The sequence below is a fragment of the Armigeres subalbatus genome, chromosome 3 (genome assembly GCF_024139115.2).
Source record: "Armigeres subalbatus isolate Guangzhou_Male chromosome 3, GZ_Asu_2, whole genome shotgun sequence".
Taxonomy (NCBI): Eukaryota; Metazoa; Arthropoda; class Insecta; order Diptera; family Culicidae; genus Armigeres; species Armigeres subalbatus.
In genome coordinates this window covers 14041996-14061293 of record NC_085141.1, presented here as the reverse complement: position 1 = coordinate 14061293, position 19298 = coordinate 14041996, and the positions used below count along the sequence as shown (strand labels likewise).

At 39.4% G+C, this 19298-nt stretch overlaps 2 protein-coding genes and 1 long non-coding RNA gene across 3 annotated transcripts; 2 read left to right on the top strand and 1 right to left on the bottom strand.

Moving 5' to 3' along the window:
• Positions 1-2831: 2831 nt before the first annotated feature.
• On the top strand, positions 2832-3580 carry LOC134223756 (uncharacterized). Its single transcript, XR_009982707.1, has 2 exons — positions 2832-3178; positions 3271-3580. It is a non-coding gene; the product is annotated as an uncharacterized LOC134223756 (long non-coding RNA).
• Positions 3581-4628: 1048 nt separating this feature from the next.
• Positions 4629-5214, top strand: LOC134220253 (uncharacterized). The gene has a single exon (XM_062699255.1). It carries the CDS (start codon positions 4727-4729, stop codon positions 5096-5098), a length of 372 nt encoding a protein of 123 aa, XP_062555239.1. The 5' UTR covers positions 4629-4726; the 3' UTR covers positions 5099-5214.
• Positions 5215-15777: 10563 nt separating this feature from the next.
• Positions 15778-17408, bottom strand: LOC134226892 (spidroin-1-like). Its single transcript, XM_062707972.1, has 2 exons — positions 17251-17408; positions 15778-16809 (listed from the first exon to the last, which is right to left on the bottom strand). The coding sequence occupies exons 1-2, from the start codon at positions 17315-17317 to the stop codon at positions 16079-16081; spliced, it is 798 nt and encodes a 265-aa protein (XP_062563956.1). The 5' UTR covers positions 17318-17408; the 3' UTR covers positions 15778-16078.
• Between the last annotated feature and the right edge of the window lie 1890 nt (positions 17409-19298).

The following is a 19298-nucleotide window of genomic DNA, read 5'->3' as shown; positions in this document are numbered from 1 at the left end:
AGGCAGATCATGCCGAGGTGGTGATGGCCTGGCTGGCACTTGAAAAAGTTGTTCGAAGTGCTCGAACCAGCGTTTCAGCTGGTCAGTTGGGTCGGTGGCGATGAAGGCATTCTTGATGGCGGTCCATTAGTCTTCCACGCTGCCACCTTCCGGAATATCTGCAGCAAGCGTCTCCAGTTCTTCAACGAAGGACCGTTTCACCGTGGCATCTTCTAGTCGGCGTGTGTTGAATCTTCGTCCAACTCTCTCCTCCTGCCGACGAATCCGCGCAATGCGCAGGCGTATTTCGCCGATGAGGAGGTGATGATCAGACGCGATATCGGCACTACGTACATCAAGAAGGCTCCGTTTCCATTTTCGGCTGATGCAGATGTGGTCGATTAGATTTTCTGTAAAGCCGTCACGGGAGACCCACGTGACCTTGTGAACCGGTCGATGAGGGAATAGCGATCCCCCGATCACCATGTCGTTATTACCACAAAATTCTGCGAACATTTAAAGACCTAGAAGAAGAATAAATGGTCTCCTGTGGCCTTGCGAGTAAAGGCGTAGGATTGCCAATCCGGAGATGGCGAGTTCGATTCTCGGTCCGGTCTAGGATGTTTTCGGGTTGGAAACTTTCTCGACATCCTGGGCATAGTGTATCCATTGTACTTGCCACACAAGATACATAGTTATGCAATGGCGGGCATAGAAAAGCTTTCATGTTGAAAAGCAGGCCAAGTTCCAGTTGGAATGTAGGGCCATTGAAGAAGAAGAAGAAAAAGAAAAACTCTTTACATAGAGCACAATATTCATTGATGCTGAATTAACCTTTTGTCTGTGCTCTGGGGTCAATATGACCCCAGGCCACTTTGAGTGGCTGCCATTTTTTTAGTTTTCAACCGATTCTCCTAATTTTTGGTAGTTTGGTAAAACTCGCCGAGATCTAACTCCTATGTGCAAATTCACTTCAAAAATCTTGAAAATATGCGCTACAGAGTACTTTTTTCAAAAAACTTACGTTGTCTGTGCTCTGGGGTCAAATTGACCCCAAATTGAAATTGCTATAACTTTTTTAATGCTTGGCCAATTTTGGATTTTTGGAGCTGTTTCGAAAGATAATTTAATCATCTTTCAGGTCGTTACTAAAGATTGACTATAGGTGAGCGGGTACATTGCGGGAGGGTTTTCGTAAAAGGGTACAAAACAGTGATTTTTCATGCTTATTTTACTTATATCTGAAAATCCTACCCATTTTGAACTGCACTTTTTCAAAAGGTTATGGAGTAAGGCGTGTGCTTTGATATGCGGCATTGACTAGTTTAGGGCGTGGTCGCTAGGTGGCGGTATAATTGAATTCATTAATTTAGACTCCTCAAGTAATTCCGATATATGGAATTCTCCTCATTGTAAAGATTCCTGTCGCCCAACTTTGAAATTTGTAAATATGACGTCCTAATAAAGTTCGTCTGGTGGGAATGGACTGTCATGTGACGGAATAAATAATTAGGAAATTTTCAAATAGGCGGCGCTAGCGTACTTGCAATATTCTTGCATATATCAAATATTGCTTTAGATTGAGATCCTTCATACCTACACTCAAGTTGTATTCGGCAACATTGTTCAGGATGTCTAGCACTACAAAGCGGTGCTAAATATAATAAGTACGTCTTCCAATTTTTGAATTTGTGCGATAAGAATATTTACACTGAGGAGAATTCTATATATCGCGGAATATCTTAAGCAGTTCAAAATAATGAATTCAAATATACCACCACCTGGCGGCCGAGTTCTAAACTTATCAACGCCTCATGCCAGAGCACATGTCTTCCTGCATAACCTTTTTTAAAAAGGTGAAGTTCAAAATAAGTAGGATTTTCGGATATAGGTAAAATAATCATGAAAAATCACTGGTTTTATACCTATGTTCACTAAAACCCCTCCCCGCGATGTAGCCACCCACCAATAGTCAATCTTTGATAACGACCTGAAAGATGATTAAATTATCTTTCGAAACAGCCCCATAAATCCAAAATTGGCCAAACATTAAAAAAGTTATAGCAATTTCAATTTGGGGTCAATTTGACCCCAGAGCACAGACAACGTAAGTTTTTTTGAGCACAGACAGAAGGTTAATAAATATGTCACTGATAATAAATACAGGAATGTCATAATGAACCAAAAAAATCGTACTCAGTGTACAATAATTTAAATTCGCTCTGCACAATTTGTTCCGTTATTCAAGACTCTGCGCGTAAGACCCTTGAACTTCGCTTTGATTAGGCCGACGATTTTATTAGGTACCTACTCCCTTGTGTCACAAGGCGCTAATCATTTTTTTGTGATTCGAGCGATTAAAAGTCAATGACCAATGTCAATGAGGTGACAATGGCCATAAGGAGTGAGATTGGGTAATAGTTTTTAATAACAAATTGTTCAAATTGGGTTTTTTAATTTTTAAAAATATGTTGATTTTTTTAATTCATTCGATAGAACACCTTTTTCTGAGCTACAACATATTTTTTTCACACTCATAGACCCTTTCTGAGCTACATTTGATGTTAAAAATACATTTTAAAAGTTTTTAAAAATTTGACTGCTTGGCAGTTAGCTCACAGGTTGACAGCTCTGCCCATAGTAAAATCAAGTTAGAGGTGTTCAATACACGAAATTATTAGGTTTTTCGAAATTGATTTAAAATAGTTTCCGTGCACCAAAATTCATGAAATGTTGGATTTAGGCTCAGTCTGTATAATAGATTCAATATATGTCATCATCTCTACACAGAAAAAACAAACATTATTCTATCAAATAATTTGTCCTTTTGAATTAAAAAGTGCTCAATTTTATTAAAAATAAAAGTACAATTTTTATTCTCGAAAACGATATATTTATTTAAAAAGTTACTTTTCACGATTTAGTGTGTTCATTTAAAAGTTGTTCTTTTCAATACAAAAATTGTACAACTGTCAAACCACTCAAACAAAAATATATATTTGTTTTGCAAGTGACAGTAACTGTTCGGAATTTCTGTTGTTGTCTGTTGTCAGCAATCCGATCAAAAAAGTGTGCCATCAGCCAGGATCAGTTGCAGCAATTTGTTTGTTCTTTGCCGTGGCCATACGAGCTAGACTTCTTGTTAAATACCTTTATCTACAACGTGCTCGCTACCCTCTCAATTAAGCCGACAGCAGAGGTAAGTTATCGAAACAATACATTTATTGGTATTTTATATACAATCAGCTTAGTCGATTCACCATCACAATTTTCCACCTATTTTGCTTTCAGGTAGCAGATTCTTTACCCGATCGACCATTATTGGATTGGAAATGGCTTCCCGAATGACTTCCCAAGTTGGCGTGCCTTGTGATGAAAGGATATGGACTTTCACGCATTTCTGTTACCTTAGATAATTAATTTTCCATCAAAATTGAAGACGCATCAGAATTTCGCATCGATAAAGCATGAATAATTTTCCACCTTCGCCAGCTGCTCGGCCAGCTGTGCAAATTGGCGCAGCTGTTAAATATGGCTTCAACTAAATAATGTTATTTATTAATTATTGATAAATTGTTATTAAATATTTCCTGAAAACGAACCATCCAAAAAGTCAATTGTGGGGAAAACGAGAAAGGAAAGGAGGAAGGGAGGGAGAAACAGGTAAAACATGGGGTGATTTCTTTGAAAAATCAATGTTTATTCCAACGGTGTCATCATTTAGGTTTGACAGTACTACAATTTATTACAAAAGTATATAAACTTTTATTTCAGGGGTGGGCACCGAGTGGGTATCAACTTTTTTCCTAAAAGTTTGCTGACTTTTGCTCTAAACATCCACAACTCTCTACGAAAAAGAACCAATGAAACTTTTTATTTTAACCAATGGGTTTTTTAATTGGACCAATGAAATTTCTTTGTGTGTATACCCCTAAAAACCCAATTGGTGACCCATTACAGGTTTTTAGGTATGAGGATAGACTGTAAGACAAGAAAGGAAGGTGAATATGAATACGTTTGATAATGTTTGATTTGATTACTGCACTTTTTACCTTTCTCGTTATACCGAAAGGCTATCGTTTCACTCCGAAGACCCTTAGTGTTATATACCAATCGACTCAGCTTGAAAACTGAGCACATGTCTGTCTATCCGTGTGTATGTATGTGTGTGCACGGAAGCTAAGACAAACATTAGACAACTTTTCATATAGTAATCCTCAACCGATTTTTTCGCAACAAGTTTCATTCGACACGGGGGCAAAGCCTAGTTGATCACTATTGAATTTGATAACGATCGACTGTTGCTTTTAAAAGTTATAAAAAAATGGTACATTGAACCACGTCATATAAGCGCCATATAAGGTTGGTGTCTTGACTAAATGCGAGAAAGGCAGTATCACTACTCGATGAATTAAGTTGGGTTTTGTTTCAAACAATCAACGTGTACTATCAGCCAGTTGTTATAATGCAAGTTCTTTCCCCATCAATCTGGACTTTCAATATTCATTTACTCTATGTGTCGTGGACATAACTGATAACTGATTCGCACAATAATATAAACATCAAGTATGGAAATCCTTACCTGAATAAAAAGTCAATGGAGGTAAGCCCCTAGTGGAGCTGCAATATTAGAGTATAAAATAGTTTTTCATTTCTTTCGAGAGCATCAGACTCAATCGAAGTTTAATACAGTGTACACCTACAATTACCATCAGTAATTATTTTATAATTGCAATCGTCTACAAAAATGAAGCTGTACGTTAGTTTCGTCCTGCTCGCCGCCATCATTGCCGCCGTGAGCTGTGCCCCACAATTTGGATTTGGTTCATCCGGAGCTGGAGCCAACGCGGCCTCCCAAGGAATGGGCATGGGTGGTGGATTTCCCGGAATGGGTGGTGGAATGAGCTCCTCGAACGCGAACGCTGGTGCTCAAGGCTTCGGAATGGGCGGTGGATTTCCCGGAATGGGTGGAGGCATGGGCTCCTCTTCGGCAAATGCAGGCGCTGGATCTCAAGGAATCGGAATGGGTGGAGGCTTCCCCGGAATGGGAGGCGGAATGAGTGCATCGAATGCTAACGCTGGAGCACAAGGAATGGGATTTGGCGGATTTGGTGGATAAACTTTCGAGATTAAAATGCATGTACTATGTATTGGTGTTCATAGTTATTTATCACTTTGTTTATAAGAGTCGTACGGAAGAGTATTTATATAAAAAATAAAGAAAATCTTACATAATTTATGGTAATAATTACAGATGACAAAATCCTCTATGCTTAGCATTACGAATTATGGGGTCTACAGTTAGCACACAATTCTCGGTCACACATGATAAACATTCATGCAATGGTAGACATAGAAATTCTTTGATTAGTAACTGTAGGAAGACTATAAAACGTTGAATGGAAGGCCACTCCAGTATAAATGAAAAGTCATAAAGAAGAAGAGGAAAAAGAAGAAGATTGTTCTAATCGTATTTTGATCCGTTCCGTTCTGTTTCACATTTTGAACCCCTAACTCGTTTCTGACTTCAAAGGCCTTTGAAGCACAAGAATTACCCGTAACGATGGTTATAGACACCTTCACGTGGTGTGTTACGGTGTCCAATTAACATTACTCAAAATAAGAGTCTCGCAAAGACGGTGACGTTTCGTTAATGAAGTGCTACATTAACAGTTCCATCCTCTCCTTAGCTATAGTGGCGTGGCCGGGAGTAATCCTCATGTTTTTCTTATTTTTGTCAAAGACTGGACTGAAAATGGCTGAAATGAAGGATCCCACCCCTTCTTGATATCTGGTAGCATTCTAGATACAATTTTAGAAGAAAAACATGAGTATGACTACTGTCCAATCTACGAATTACACCGTATCAATACTAATGCAAAAGCCTTTGAAGTACAAGAATCGAAATAAATTAAAAGATAAATTGGTGCCATCCAAAAGCTTAAAGACAGAACTATCGGAAAAAAAATCATATTCTACTAACGCCCGGATCTAGGTTCAATCATTTCAATGATTGGAACGCCAAACTTTGCTTCAATTTTCAAAACAACATTCAAAATGAATTAAATTGTATAATTTCAATCAGTTTCAGTTGTAAGACAGATCAAAAGACACCAAATTTAAAACCTGTTAAAAATGGTTTATTTCCTATTTCTAACAAGTACAGAATTGTACAGTCAATATGCATATGCTAAATATTTAGAAATTCACCTGACGTGAGCTAAAATTTTGCTCAGAAGCTTTGATTAGCATAAGTAATATGAACATTGGGGTCTCCAGTAGCCTTACGAGCAAAGGCGTAGGATTGCCAATCTGGAGATGGCGAGTTCGATTCTCGGTCCGGTCTAGGATGTTTTCGGGATGGAAACTTTCTCGACACCCTGGGCATAGTGTATACATTGTCTCACAAGATACATACTCATGCAATGGCGGGCATAGAAAAGCTTTAAAAGAATAACTGAGGAAACGATAATAGAAAACCAAGTTTAAAAGCAGGCCAAGTTCCACTTGGAATGTAGAGCCATAGAAGAAGAAGAAGAAGTGGATTATGAACATTACTTGACCTAAAGGCGCCTTTTTTTATAAGCAAACCAACTCGGCATTCATAAAGTCGTATCCATGACAGATTTCAGTTTTGACGAATCTATTTCTATTGGCTCTGAGTTAAAGATTTGATGTTGTGTTTATCGGCTATGTAGTCTGATGACCAGCTAAAGCGGTATATTAATTCCTACGTTTCGGTACCTTTATTGGTCCTTTTTTGAAGGATTGAAATGGTTCAGCGTTTCAATGTCGTGTTCAATGTCGTACATCAGCTAATCCGGTATTCTAAGATAACATTTAACTGTTACTTTAAGGACGAAATTTTCGGAATCCATTGCTATTCCACCTCGTGTTTTCAATATCACGGCTTCTATCCAGGATACTTCTTGGAGAGCCAGAACCGCCACGAGGTCTGCAGGAAGGAGGAACATGCAGCATCGTTAGAAGATTCCTGAACCACCATAACTTATACATCCTGTGCAAACACTATTATAGGATTTTAAGTCAACCGGTGTAAAAATCTACAGAGCTTAATCTCCTTTGGCATTCAGATTGGGGCGTAGAACCACTGCGTCCATTGAGTTGAACTTTTGTGGTATGATTGTAAACATTGCAACCGAGAGTGAGATAGCCGTGATCTGACTTTTTTCAAGTGTGTCGATGGTCATCTTTACATCCCAATACTACTTGTTACTTGTCGATATGCGTCATTTTATCTGGGGATCAATCCACTTTGCAATTACGACGCTTTTCTTAGCAGCAGCATAATTAATTTGTTTTATTGAAAGAATTCCAAACATGAATAGAACACTGCAGAGGACACTGCCGAGTTTGTTCTCTTTTGCTTATAATTAAACTAGAATAATGTTCGAAAATTTGCAATGAAACTGAATCATTGCTGATTTTACTTTTAGATCACACATTGGAAATATGTTTCCAATATTGATTTTCTTTAATAGTGACTGGTCAATTTTACTCCAGAACAATTATCAAATATTTATATGCTGAATGATAGATTCATCACATCGCATGTAGATATTGGCGAGGAACTGGCTTTATATAAGTAACTTTCATAAAAATAGGGTATATGGCTCAAACCTTAGCCTAATATGCTGTGGTTGAGCAGATTTCCGTTGATTTTATGGTCTAAAGGATGAAGAAGCTTCGAGCACGGCTGTAACTTTTGATCCAATTGAGACGCTAACGAAACATAAAATCGATGAAAAGGAATCAAATGCAGTCACGTCCCAAGCTACGCGCGAAATATATTCTCACTTGCTCACAACTGATTACAGTTAAGGGACAATGATAGCATTATATAACTTGCACTATGTCTATTGCAGACTGATTTCCCGTTTTGATTTCATTACACTAATTTTAAAAAAGAAGTTTAAGGCTTTTTAGTTTTTTTCGTGCGCAAATATGTAAAGGGATTGAAAGCTCATATGTCATCATTTTTTTAAATTCCAATACACGTTTATAAATTTATGGTAAATAAATAATCACAATTATATTAAATTTATCGAGATTCATAACAATGTTTATAACTCAGTCCTATTTTTCAACACACAACTAGGTCACCATGGGCAAAGTTTGATGTTTATCCGCCGAAACCTTGACCCATGCTTTGGGCACCAGCATTCGCCATCGATCCACTCATACCTCCGAAAGGTCCGCCTTGGCCGAAACTTTGCGCGCCGGCCTGAGAAGCCGATGAACTCATTCCCATTCCTCCAGGAAATGGTCCGTGGCCCACGCCCATTGACTGGGAATGAGCGTTGGCTTGGGAACCTGACATGCCCGTGCCAAATCCGTGCCCATGTGGCATAAATCCTGTGCCCATGCCCATACCTTGGGCTGCAGCTTGAGCACCAGCACCGGAAGCTCCGAACTGTGGTGCACAGCTTGCGGTGGAAATGACGCTCACTATCAGGACGAATACAGCGAAGGAATTCATGGCAGTTTTTTTTATTAACACTTTTTTTTAAATGGGATACTCTAATGGAAGTGTGAAACTTGATGGGTTGCAACTGACTGATACTCTCGTTTAGAGTCCTGTAATCTTTTATACTTGATTGACTGCAGGTTGCAACGAGTGCAATCGCAATAGTATATGTAGGAAAACCCCACATCTTACGGTTTAAAAACTACGTAAGAAGTATTCCCGAAGCGCCTAGCTAAGAGATAAGAATCGATTGTAGAAACAGTATCAAAATATGACTTGTAGGGTAATTGATCCGATAGTCGTGGATGTTTCTACCGTTGCGGTAGTGTAGTTTTTGCCAAATATACACAATAAACATACACCCTACCAGCGGATGGCAGATTTTAATACAGTTCTGAATATGAACCTTACAGAAACTGTATAATAATTTGGCATATACAATTCCAGAAGATTTTAATACAATTGTTGTATTGAAATCTAACAGATTTATATTATTTTAATATAATATGTGTATAAAAAGCTTACAGAATCGTATCAGCCAATGATCATTAGTTGCATATCGAGAGATTTATGGTGTGATGATTATCAAAAAACATTCTTTGTTGGTACGGTAAATGTTTACACATAAAATTTAGCTGAGATTCCTTTTGTCATGACTTAATTATCGAACAAATTGACCGATTCGCATGTTTTGCCTTTCTCGTACAACAAAGTTGTACCGAAAGGCTATAGGACTACTCCAAAAAACAACTTTTGATAGAAGGCCCGGAGACCCATAGTGTTATATACCGATCGACTCAGTTCGACGAATCGAGGTGATGTCTGTATGTGCGTATGTATGTGTGTGTGTGTGTGTGTGTGTGTGTGTGTGTGTGTGTGTGTGTGTTTTTTTTTTTTTTTTTTTTTTTGCGAGGGTTAAAGGCCATCAAAAATCTGCGCGACAGACACCTCGAGCATCCACACTATGCTCGAAGGCGAACAGGGATGGGCTCCTCCCGACCTGCTAAAATGTGCCTCCAGGTAAACCGGGTCCCTTATCCTCCTTGCCTCGATCCCCCGGGACCACTGGATGCTGCGACTACTGCGGGGGGGGCTGTGCTCATGCACTTCTTCTAAAATTCCGGCCCCTAGCTTAGGCTAGTTCGCCGACTGGCTTGCTGAGATCCACTGCTGCGTCTCGATCCCTCGGCGGTTGTGCCGCAAACTTCCTCACTCGAATCCTCCTGACTTCCCCCGGCGTCGAGGGTGGTCCACCAGTTCCGGTGAAGGAAACTTCCGCACTGATGGTGCCCCGACTACCGGCGGCTATCGCAGGGGACGCTTTCGCGCATTGCGCCGACTTCGTCTTCGGGTTGCAGAGGTGGTCCGACAGTTCCGGTGGTGGATAACGTCCGCACTGGCGGTGCCCTACATACCCGAAGCACTTCCTTCTTCTTTCTTCTTTCTTCAGCAGGTTGACGGTTCGAGTGCCGAGGTCGGTCCGACGATTCCGGTTGGCAGAAGACTTCCGGTTCGCTGGCGCCCCGACGAATCGAGACCCAACACTGCTCACTGTGCTGGATTTTACTCCAAACCGACGCTTACTTGCTGGTCCCTTCTCCATCGACGCTGCAGCTCTGACATTATTTGTGTCACGACTCTGGTTACCGCATGCCACGTACCTTCATCGCGACACATTCGCTCTGCGATGTTGTCCGCCCTTATGGCAGGCATTCTCCTACGTGCCTCCGCAAACCTCGGGCAGTCGAATATCACGTGCTCTGCAGTCTCCTCTACGTCGATACACGCCGGGCAGAATGGCGATGACGCATGGCCACACCGGTGCAAATATTGGCGGAAACAACCGTGTCCGGACAGGAACTGTGTGAGGTAAAAGTTCACCTCACCATGCTCCCTGTTCACCCACGTCGACACATTGGGGATGAGCCGATGGGTCCACCTTCCATTATCCGCATTGTCCCACTCCTGCTGCCACTTCACCATAGAGTCCAGTCTCACCGCCTTCCTCACATTTCTGGTATCCCTCCGTTGGTAGCACTCGATGTCCTCTGCTAGGGTTATGCAGACTGGAATCATCCCTGCGATCACGCAAACTGCCTCCGACGAAATAGTTCGGTACGCACTCGCGACTCGAATGGCCATTAGACGAAACACGCTATTTGTGTGTGTGTGTGTGTGTGTGTGTGTGTGTGTGTGTGTGTGTGTGTGTGTGTGTGTGTGTGTGTGTGTGTGTGTGTGTGTGTGTGTGTGTGTGTGTGTGTGTGTACAAATTTTGTAGACACACTTTTTGGAACTTAGCATTACCCGATTTACTCGCAACAAGTTGCATTCGCCGGGGAATGCGGTCCCAATCATTGTTTTTTCCCAAGGGCTCCCACTTGAAAAACAAAATTCAAAATTGAAAAAAAAAATTTTTTTTCAGGAATGGTGGGAATGCATAGTAATTAATGCAAAAGCATGCAAAATGATAGAAAATATGCAATGTATTCCCCTAAAGAGCTTTTTTGACCTTTCTTATGTGTTTTTTTCAGTACATTTTACGATGCACGAGAAAGGCATCATCGCCGCTAGGTGGATTAATCTGGGTTTTTTATGTACAATTCGTCTTGGGCTTTAAAGTGCTTGTTTATAAAGTTTGAAAATGATTGTAAATTAAAAAAAAAAACAAAAAAAAACTTTAATAAGCTGCGAAGTAAACAAAAAAAAAACAATGAAAGAATTTTTATTTTTTAAAGCGGTTCGCTTATTGCCTCGAGTGCGAGAAAAAACAAGTTGATACTAATTTCCAAAGCAATTTTTTGTGAATTTTTAGTTATTGTAGAAGGGGATGTGCGGAATGATTTCGCTATATAAATGTTGTCAGGCAGTTTCCAGGCAGGCCTTTTGCAAGCTTAATGATTTTTTCAAATCTCAACTTAGAATTTTAAATGCACTTCCGCAGTTGTTAATTGAAAGGCTTCTATAACAAATACACTCAACTCTCTCATTACGGCATTTTTTTTATACGTAGCTTCGTTTTACGGCCCCCTTTTTACGGCAGGTGACGTAAAAAGAGTTTTAAACATAATTGACTTCTAAAAGTGAATATATAAGTTGGTACTCTTAGAAACTAAATTTGCATTTGTCTTCAACCTTTATTCCATTCCAGGTCATCCAAGAATTTCCTGGAGAATACACGCTTAACCAAGATCTTAAGTTCTACTTGCGTAACTTAAGGTCTGTTATCTCTTTTTTCAAATGGTACATGCCCTTTCTAATCCGTAGAATCAAACTAAATACGTCTTCAGTAACTGTTCCGTTTCAGGTCATTCAAGAACTCCCTGGAGAATAGGCCTTAAGGCTTACATGCATAACCAAAGGGCTGTTATCTCTTTTTCTAAAATGGTTCAGCACTTTCTAATCCGTAGAATCAAACTGGATACGCCTTCAGTAACTGTTCTGTTTCAGATCATCCAAGAACTTCCTGGAGTATAGGCTTTAAGGTATGTACGCGTATACGAAGATACGATATCTCTTTTGAAAAATGGTGCATACTCTATTTGATGTATTCAACCAAATTGGATACGCCTTCATTAGCTGTTCCTTTCCAGGTCATCCAAGAATTCCATGGAGTTTAGGCTTTGAGCCCACACGCGTAACGAAGGGATTGTTGTCTCTTTTTATAATGGCCCATGCAATTTCTAATTCGTAGAATGAAATTAGATACACCGTGAATAATTGTTTCATTTTAACTGAAAGGCCTTAAGGTCTACCTACATACATAACAAAAGGGCTGTTATATCCTTGTTTTAAATGGTTCAGACCTTTCTAATCCATAGAATCAAACTTGATATCGCTTCAGTAACTGTTCTGTTTCAGGGCATCCAAGAACTCCATGGAGTATAGGCCTTAAGGTCTACCTGCATAAGCAGGACCGGATTTAGCCGGAAGGGGGCCCCGGGGCCAACGGTATGTGGGGGCCCCAAAATGTACAAAAAAGGTTGGTTTTGGAACATAAGATTTGTGGGGGCCCGGGGCCACAGACCCACCGCCCCCCCCCCCCTAAATCCGGCCCTGTGCATAAGCAAAGGGCTGATATTTGTTTTGAAAAATGGTTCATGCCCTATTTGATGTATTAAACCATAATGAATACGCCTACGATAAATGTCCCGTTTAAGAACTACCAAGAACTCCTTAGGAGTACATGACTTAAAGTCCAGCATTACCAAAAGGGCTTATAATTCTTATTAAAAATGGTTCATGACCTTTTGATTAATAAAAGCGAATAGGATACGCCATCAACAACTGTTCCATTCCAGCTCATCCAATAATTTCCTGGAGGGTAGGCCTTAAGATCAACACGCGTAATCAAAGGTCATTTGTGTCTTCGAAGAATGGTTTATGGCCTTTTTGATTCATAGAGCCAAATTAGATAACCCTTCAGCAAATGTTCTGTTCCAAGTCATCCAATATTAATTCTTAAGATCTGCACGCATAGCCAAAGGTCTCCCATAAAAATGTTTGATGCCCTTGTGATCCATAGAAAAACCATTGATATATTTTCAACAGTTGTTGCATCCTAGTTCATCCAAGAATTATCTGGACAGTATTCCCACAATTACATATTTGTCCCATAGATCCAGCATAGATGGGACTGATATGCGATCATTGTATAGTACAGTCCTTGCGCACCTTGAGAACTGTTCTCTCTTTATTAATGTGAGTTTTGACTTTGATAGTCAGTTCTTCCCGCCCTTGAGAGCTGTTAGCCTTTTTAAATCGTTCATGCTGTTTGTGATCCATAGAATTGAATTGAATGAGCGTTAATCAATTGTTCCATTTCATTTCATTCAGAATTTTTTTAGGGCTGTTATATCTTTATTCAAATGCCTTTTGTAATCCATAGAACCAAATTGGATACGCCCTAAAAAAATTCATTCCATCTAACATTTTTTTGGAAAAATTCATTCCATCTAACGTTTTTTTGGACTATATGTTCTAATGGTTATTGGATCTTTCCAAAAATAGATCACGTGATCCATATAACCATATTGGATAACCATTGAACATCTTTTTATCTGGAAGGAGCAAAGTGATTTTTTGTTACCTTAAGGCCTGTACTCCAATTCTTGGATGGCCATGAAATGAAACATGCATTCAATTCATATTCAACTTGGCTCAAATGATCACGAAGAGCTTTTGACATTTCTAAAAGGAGCAAATAGATTTTCTGATACGCGTATTGACCTCCTTTTCTCCAATTTTTGTAATTCTTGGATGACCTAAAAAGAAACATGCATCCATTTTAGATCTTTGTATTGCTATGCTTATTTATCGTAGTTAAAGTGTCCAAAAATCAATGAATTAAGTGAACAACTCGCAATTTAAGCAAACAACCTTTGACGTCATATTCTTCTTACGTCCCCCCATTAAGTGCCGTAAAAAGAGGGTTGAGTGTACACGAAAACTTAATTATTCCACCTAGAGGAGATGTTCACTCAAATGGGTGTACAAATAAATCTAAAATAACACTAATATGTGGATATGTCTATTTTTCCACATTTGCCAGAATAAGGTAGACAAAATATGATAAATACTTTTCTTCATTGGAGTCCAGATCTTTGTGCAGTTTTAGTAGGCCGAGTCCAAGTGTAATAGGGCACTGCACGGAAACATCTCTTTCTCTTTCGATCTTCATAAATTTTGACGTTTACTGGCCTTGTTGTTTTCTAATTTCTTTGCAGCGAGAAAGGGACAAAGCAGTCCTTGCAGTGCCCTATAAAGTCAGTTGAGTTTGCAACCTTTGCAGGTGATGCAGCATCATGTACCACTTTTTCTGTTTTTAACTTACAACTTTATCCCCTACATCTATTGTATGTCTCAAAAATGTCAGTTGTAATGCAGTTTGTATTTTAGGGATTTTGATGCATCACACTTAATTTTTTTGCCGGGATCTCAGCAAAATGTGACAATGTTGCATCTGATATTGAAATGCTTCACTATATATTTGTCGCATATCGGTTGAAGCGTATGCTATATTCTTTGTCTTCATTTCATATAAATGATCAACGTAATATCATTTGAAGTAGGGGGAAAGACGGCTTTGGCAGGTTTTGTTCTATTATTGGCAGGGGGGTTTTTGTCGACCAAATTTTATGAAATTTGGCCACAATGTTCTTTGATACGCAAAGAATGTTTAGGCCAAATTTGAGCATAATCAGACATAAAACCCCCCCCTGCCAATAATAGAACAAAACCTGCCAAAGCCGTCATTCCCCCTACTTGTACAGAAAAGAGTTTCGGCAATATTTATTTTTTTCGTCTCTCACGATAAAGATAAAGATATAAAACATCGTTTCAATATACAACATCGCGACAACATTCTCTTTGTTTTTGGCTCCCACCCAATTTTTGATTTAAGCTTCCACCAAACACACGCGGCGCAACAAACGCGATTCGATCGCTTGGCGACTGCGATTCTGGTAAGAAGGCGTAAATGGAACATTGCCTGCAGCGACCCAATATAAATTAAATATGCCTCGCGATGACTTGTTGTCACCGTTGCGACAATGAAATCGCTTATGTTTGGGGGAGCCTTCCCGAGCAAAGTCTGAAAACATAACGAGAGCATATAGAAAACACATTTTGAATTCGACATCAAATTGAAATCATAATTTGTTTTCAAATATGAATCATCTTGATTGATTACATATTTTGATCTAATTTTGCGGTAGATTTCTAAATTGTATGATCTGACATCAAACTGTGTACTTATTTTGCTATCGGAAATAATATCAAATTTAGTTTTCGATTTGCTCTCATCGATAGCAGGAATAGTTTTCGATTTGATGTCACAGTAAGATTTTTCTGCTATACATTTTGTTATTTTAACCGTTAAAACGACCAAAAAGATATCAAATTAAGTAATCATATTCGGCGATTTCACAATATCAAAACGAGTTATCGTTTTGCTCTCAAGCTTTGCTCGAGTTTACTGGTAATCATTACAGAAGCGAAAACCTCCTTCATCGCTGTAAATATTGTGCCTAGCATCAAAATGACAATTTTCGTGATAATTTTCCAAGGTTCTCATAGATGTGAAAAATTTATCCGCAGTACAAATAGCACGTGCTATCAAAGCATTCATCGCCACAATCCATCACGGCGGCCGAATTTTCAAAAATATCAAAGTAGCTTTTTTTCCTGGAGGTATGTTTTCCTTAGGCGACTATCTGGCGCTCATGTTTAGTTGCGAATAAAAATAAGCGGAGGAGTAGATTTTTTTTTATCAACGGTACAATATTTAAATTAGCAATCATTTTAAAAACATCTTTCTGCTTGGGTTTTTCATTTTATTATTCATCCATCGACTGAAGCCGCTGATTATCATTTTGTTTATCAACAACAAGCAAATAGCGTTGTTTTGGAGCGCCAAACATTCCATACAAAAATTTGCATAATTTCTATCGGCGATCGTTTTTATTTTGGGAGCCCGTAACGGTTCAATCCGAACATGATTTATATTTATTCTCGTTTTTCTCGAATCGTCAGTCTATTTCGTGTTCCAATATTTATTGACCGTGAACAGGTGCCATTTGTCATCGTTTCTTTATGCTATGTGAACACATCCGTTTAATGAACTCCTATTTGAACACCTTGGGTGAATGATTGCGATGCAGCGTTGGCAGCACTTCCGGAAAGTCCACCACCGAGTCCACCTTGAGTGAACGTCTGGGTGGCAGCATTGGCAGCCGATCCACTAGAGCCACCTCCCAATCCTCCTTGAGTGAAGGACTGCGATCCTGCGTTAGCGGAAGATGCACTCAATCCTCCACCAAATCCTGGGAAGCCACCACCTTGCGTGAAAGACTGAGTACCAGCATTGGCAGCGCTACCTGATGCACCGCCACCAAGTCCTCCTTGAGTAAACGACTGGGTACCAGCATTGGCAGCACTTCCCGACAGGCCACCACCAAGTCCTCCTTGAGTAAACGATTGAGTACCAGCATTGGCAGCGCTTCCCGACAGTCCACCGCCAAATCCTCCTTGAGTAAACGTCTGGGAACCAGCATTAGCAGCACTTCCTGATAGGCCCCCTCCGAGGAGTCCTCCCTGGGTAAAAGATTGGGTACCGGCGTTCGCAGCCGAACCACTCAGACCTCCAAAACCTCCGAAACCGGCATCCTGGGTGAATGACTGGGCTCCAGCATTAGCAGAAGACGCACCAAGCTGTGAGCCGAATCCTGGGAAACCGCCACCCTGATTGAATGATTGCGCTGCTGCATTAGCAGCGCTACCGGAAGCACTAAGGCCTACATTTGCCGACCGGACCACACGAATCGGAGCTTCCTCTAGGAAGATTACTGTCAATTAAAACAAGAAAGAATATGTCAAATAGATTGTACAAATAAACAAATTAGAGATGCAAAATAGTAGTTAAGTATGTAAGTTAAGTAATTAAGTAAGAGCAACAGCGATGGCGATATTTTTCAAAATTATACATGGCAAGTATACGATGATTTTAAAATGTCTCTATAACATACAAAATCCTTTCTCATTAAAAACAGAAAAAAACGGTGAAAAAATGCTTTTTCTATTTTTTTTTCATCAATGAACTGTTCTGCAGGTTTTCATATTTTTCGTATAATTAATCACTTTTCAATTAGATTTCATTTATTTTATACAGACATTGCAAGGTCATTGTTTTAAATCTTATCATGGAAAATTTTGAGAATATGTCATCATCACTTTACTTCTTCTTTCTGCATCTCTTATTCGTCAATAGGAAAATCACAAACAATTACCATACGGGGCACAACTGGCAACGGCCAGCATCGACGCCAATGCGGTAGCACAAACGAACGATTTCATTTTGCTTTTGAAATGAAATGGGATGCTTCAACGATATGAACCTTCCGAACTTGAACTTGACAATGATACGAGACTAGAACTGGATGCGCGTATTTATATATCTGTTAAAAATTAATTTTACTACACAAGACTGCGGTCGTCCCCAATCACAGGGAGGGCTTCCTACAGCTCCACTATATTCAAAGCCCAGGGCAGGGTAGAGTGGCTGGGTAAAGATGCTTCTTAGGTCGCCGGTTATGTACACTGGCAGTGGTGTATCTACGAAAAAAAACTAGGGGGTAGGGCATTTCTTGTGAAACTATATTTGGAAAAGCATATTTGGAAGGTCTTAAGTTTTCCCATAATGCTAGGCAGCTCACTTTTACGTAGTGTGTTACGGAAGATCAACCAAACCTAGCGATAGATTAATTAAGGATTCATCGCATTTAGTTCTCGGTACCTATTCATGGCGGTCTCTAAAGTATAACTCAAATTCCCTCCTTCTGAGACTAAATTGTATGCAACGGAAGCAATTTTTCAATTTGTTAAAAAAAAACCTTGGTAGGGGAAACTGGACGCACATCCCCACTTTATGTGGGTTTTAAGTGGACTTGATGTAGAATTATATTAGTTATTCAAAAACATAATTGGAAGCGATTATTGTTTCATGAAAGTTACCAAAATATCGATTTTCCCGAATAATAGAAAATTTGACATTTTCCAAACTTGCGGAATACTCTTCGGGGAGAATTGATCCCTCCATGAGCTGAACATGTTCAAGTTCTTTCAAGTCTTATGAGAGACCAAATTGATTAATTTTCAAATCCTACCAATTTTTAATAGTTTAACCTGAAAGTATTGAGTGACGCAAGTATTATGGTTCTCGAATAGAGTAACAGTGGCAGATAGAATGTCTGCTTTATCTACAAAGCTTGCAGGCTGGTCTTGATTTATCTGCTAAAAGGAATCAACTCCACTGAAAGACATTGGTCAAAGTAAGGCCTCTTACCTTGCGGCTCACAAAACATAATCTTACAATTACCCATCTTCTCACTCCGATTAGCACCAAGCAGTTTATTTTTGATGGAAAAACTATACCTGATTACCCTTTTACTAGAAAAAATATTGATAAATTATCGAATCATTCAGCGCTCATTTAGCGTCGATTCAATAAAAATAAAACTAAGTGAAACAATTTCCTCCCCCCAGTTTCTCACGACTACTAATTTATGGTACAACTACAAAGATATTGGAGTGCCAGTGGTGCCACCGCAAGTCACTCTAAGCATCAATTATGTATTCGAGATGATCTCTCTTTGTGACTGATACAGTTATCGTACCAAAACGGGTTGATAAGTACATACATATATTTTTAATATTTCTGAATCAAATCTTCCTGTCATTAAAAAAATGACCGCATCGCAAATGCCATGGCCAGTGGTAAATATTCCTAGTACCTTTTTTGGGACCATCAAAAAGCCAGTGATGCATCGAGGTCGTTAGACTACCATCAATACCAAGACCGTGATCATACCAGACTGGTGACTTCATACATCAGTATGGTACTGCCACACGGGCATATTGCATAGATCTTATTTTTTCTATAGTGCGTGTTTAAAGTATAAACAATAGACCTCTTCATGTTTTCAAAAAGTATCAAAAATTCAACCGGTCAGCACAGAGTCACAATTCTTATGCTACAATAAGCCTGCTGTCAAATTTTCATCTAATTCGGATAAAATTTCGAGGTGGCTCAAGTCAATTTAGTTTTTTGGGCCATTTTCAATTTTGAAAAAATCTAACCAGAGATATAAATGCTAAAAATCATCGCAACAACCTCTAAACGGAAGCTTTAGGTGTGCTCTGCAAGTCTTGTGAACATTAAGATTCGTTCCGTTTACGTTTTGACCATGTAAAAGTGATTTTCAAGCTTTTAGGTGCATAGAAACACTGTTTCCCCTAGAAGTCATTGTTCTACAAAATTCTTGAGTGTATTACAAAT

Excerpts from the sequence above, each read along its gene's own strand:
- LOC134220253 (XM_062699255.1), top strand. The coding sequence starts at position 4,727 with ATGAAGCTGTACGTTAGTTTCGTCCTGCTCGCCGCCATCATTGCCGCC.
- LOC134226892 (XM_062707972.1), bottom strand. The coding sequence starts at position 17,317 with ATGAAATCGTTCGTTTGTGCTACCGCATTGGCGTCGATGCTGGCCGTT. Across the intron at positions 16,810-17,250 it reads TGCCAGTTGTGCCCCGTATG|TAATCTTCCTAGAGGAAGCT; the intron begins GTAATTGTTTGT and ends TTTAATTGACAG.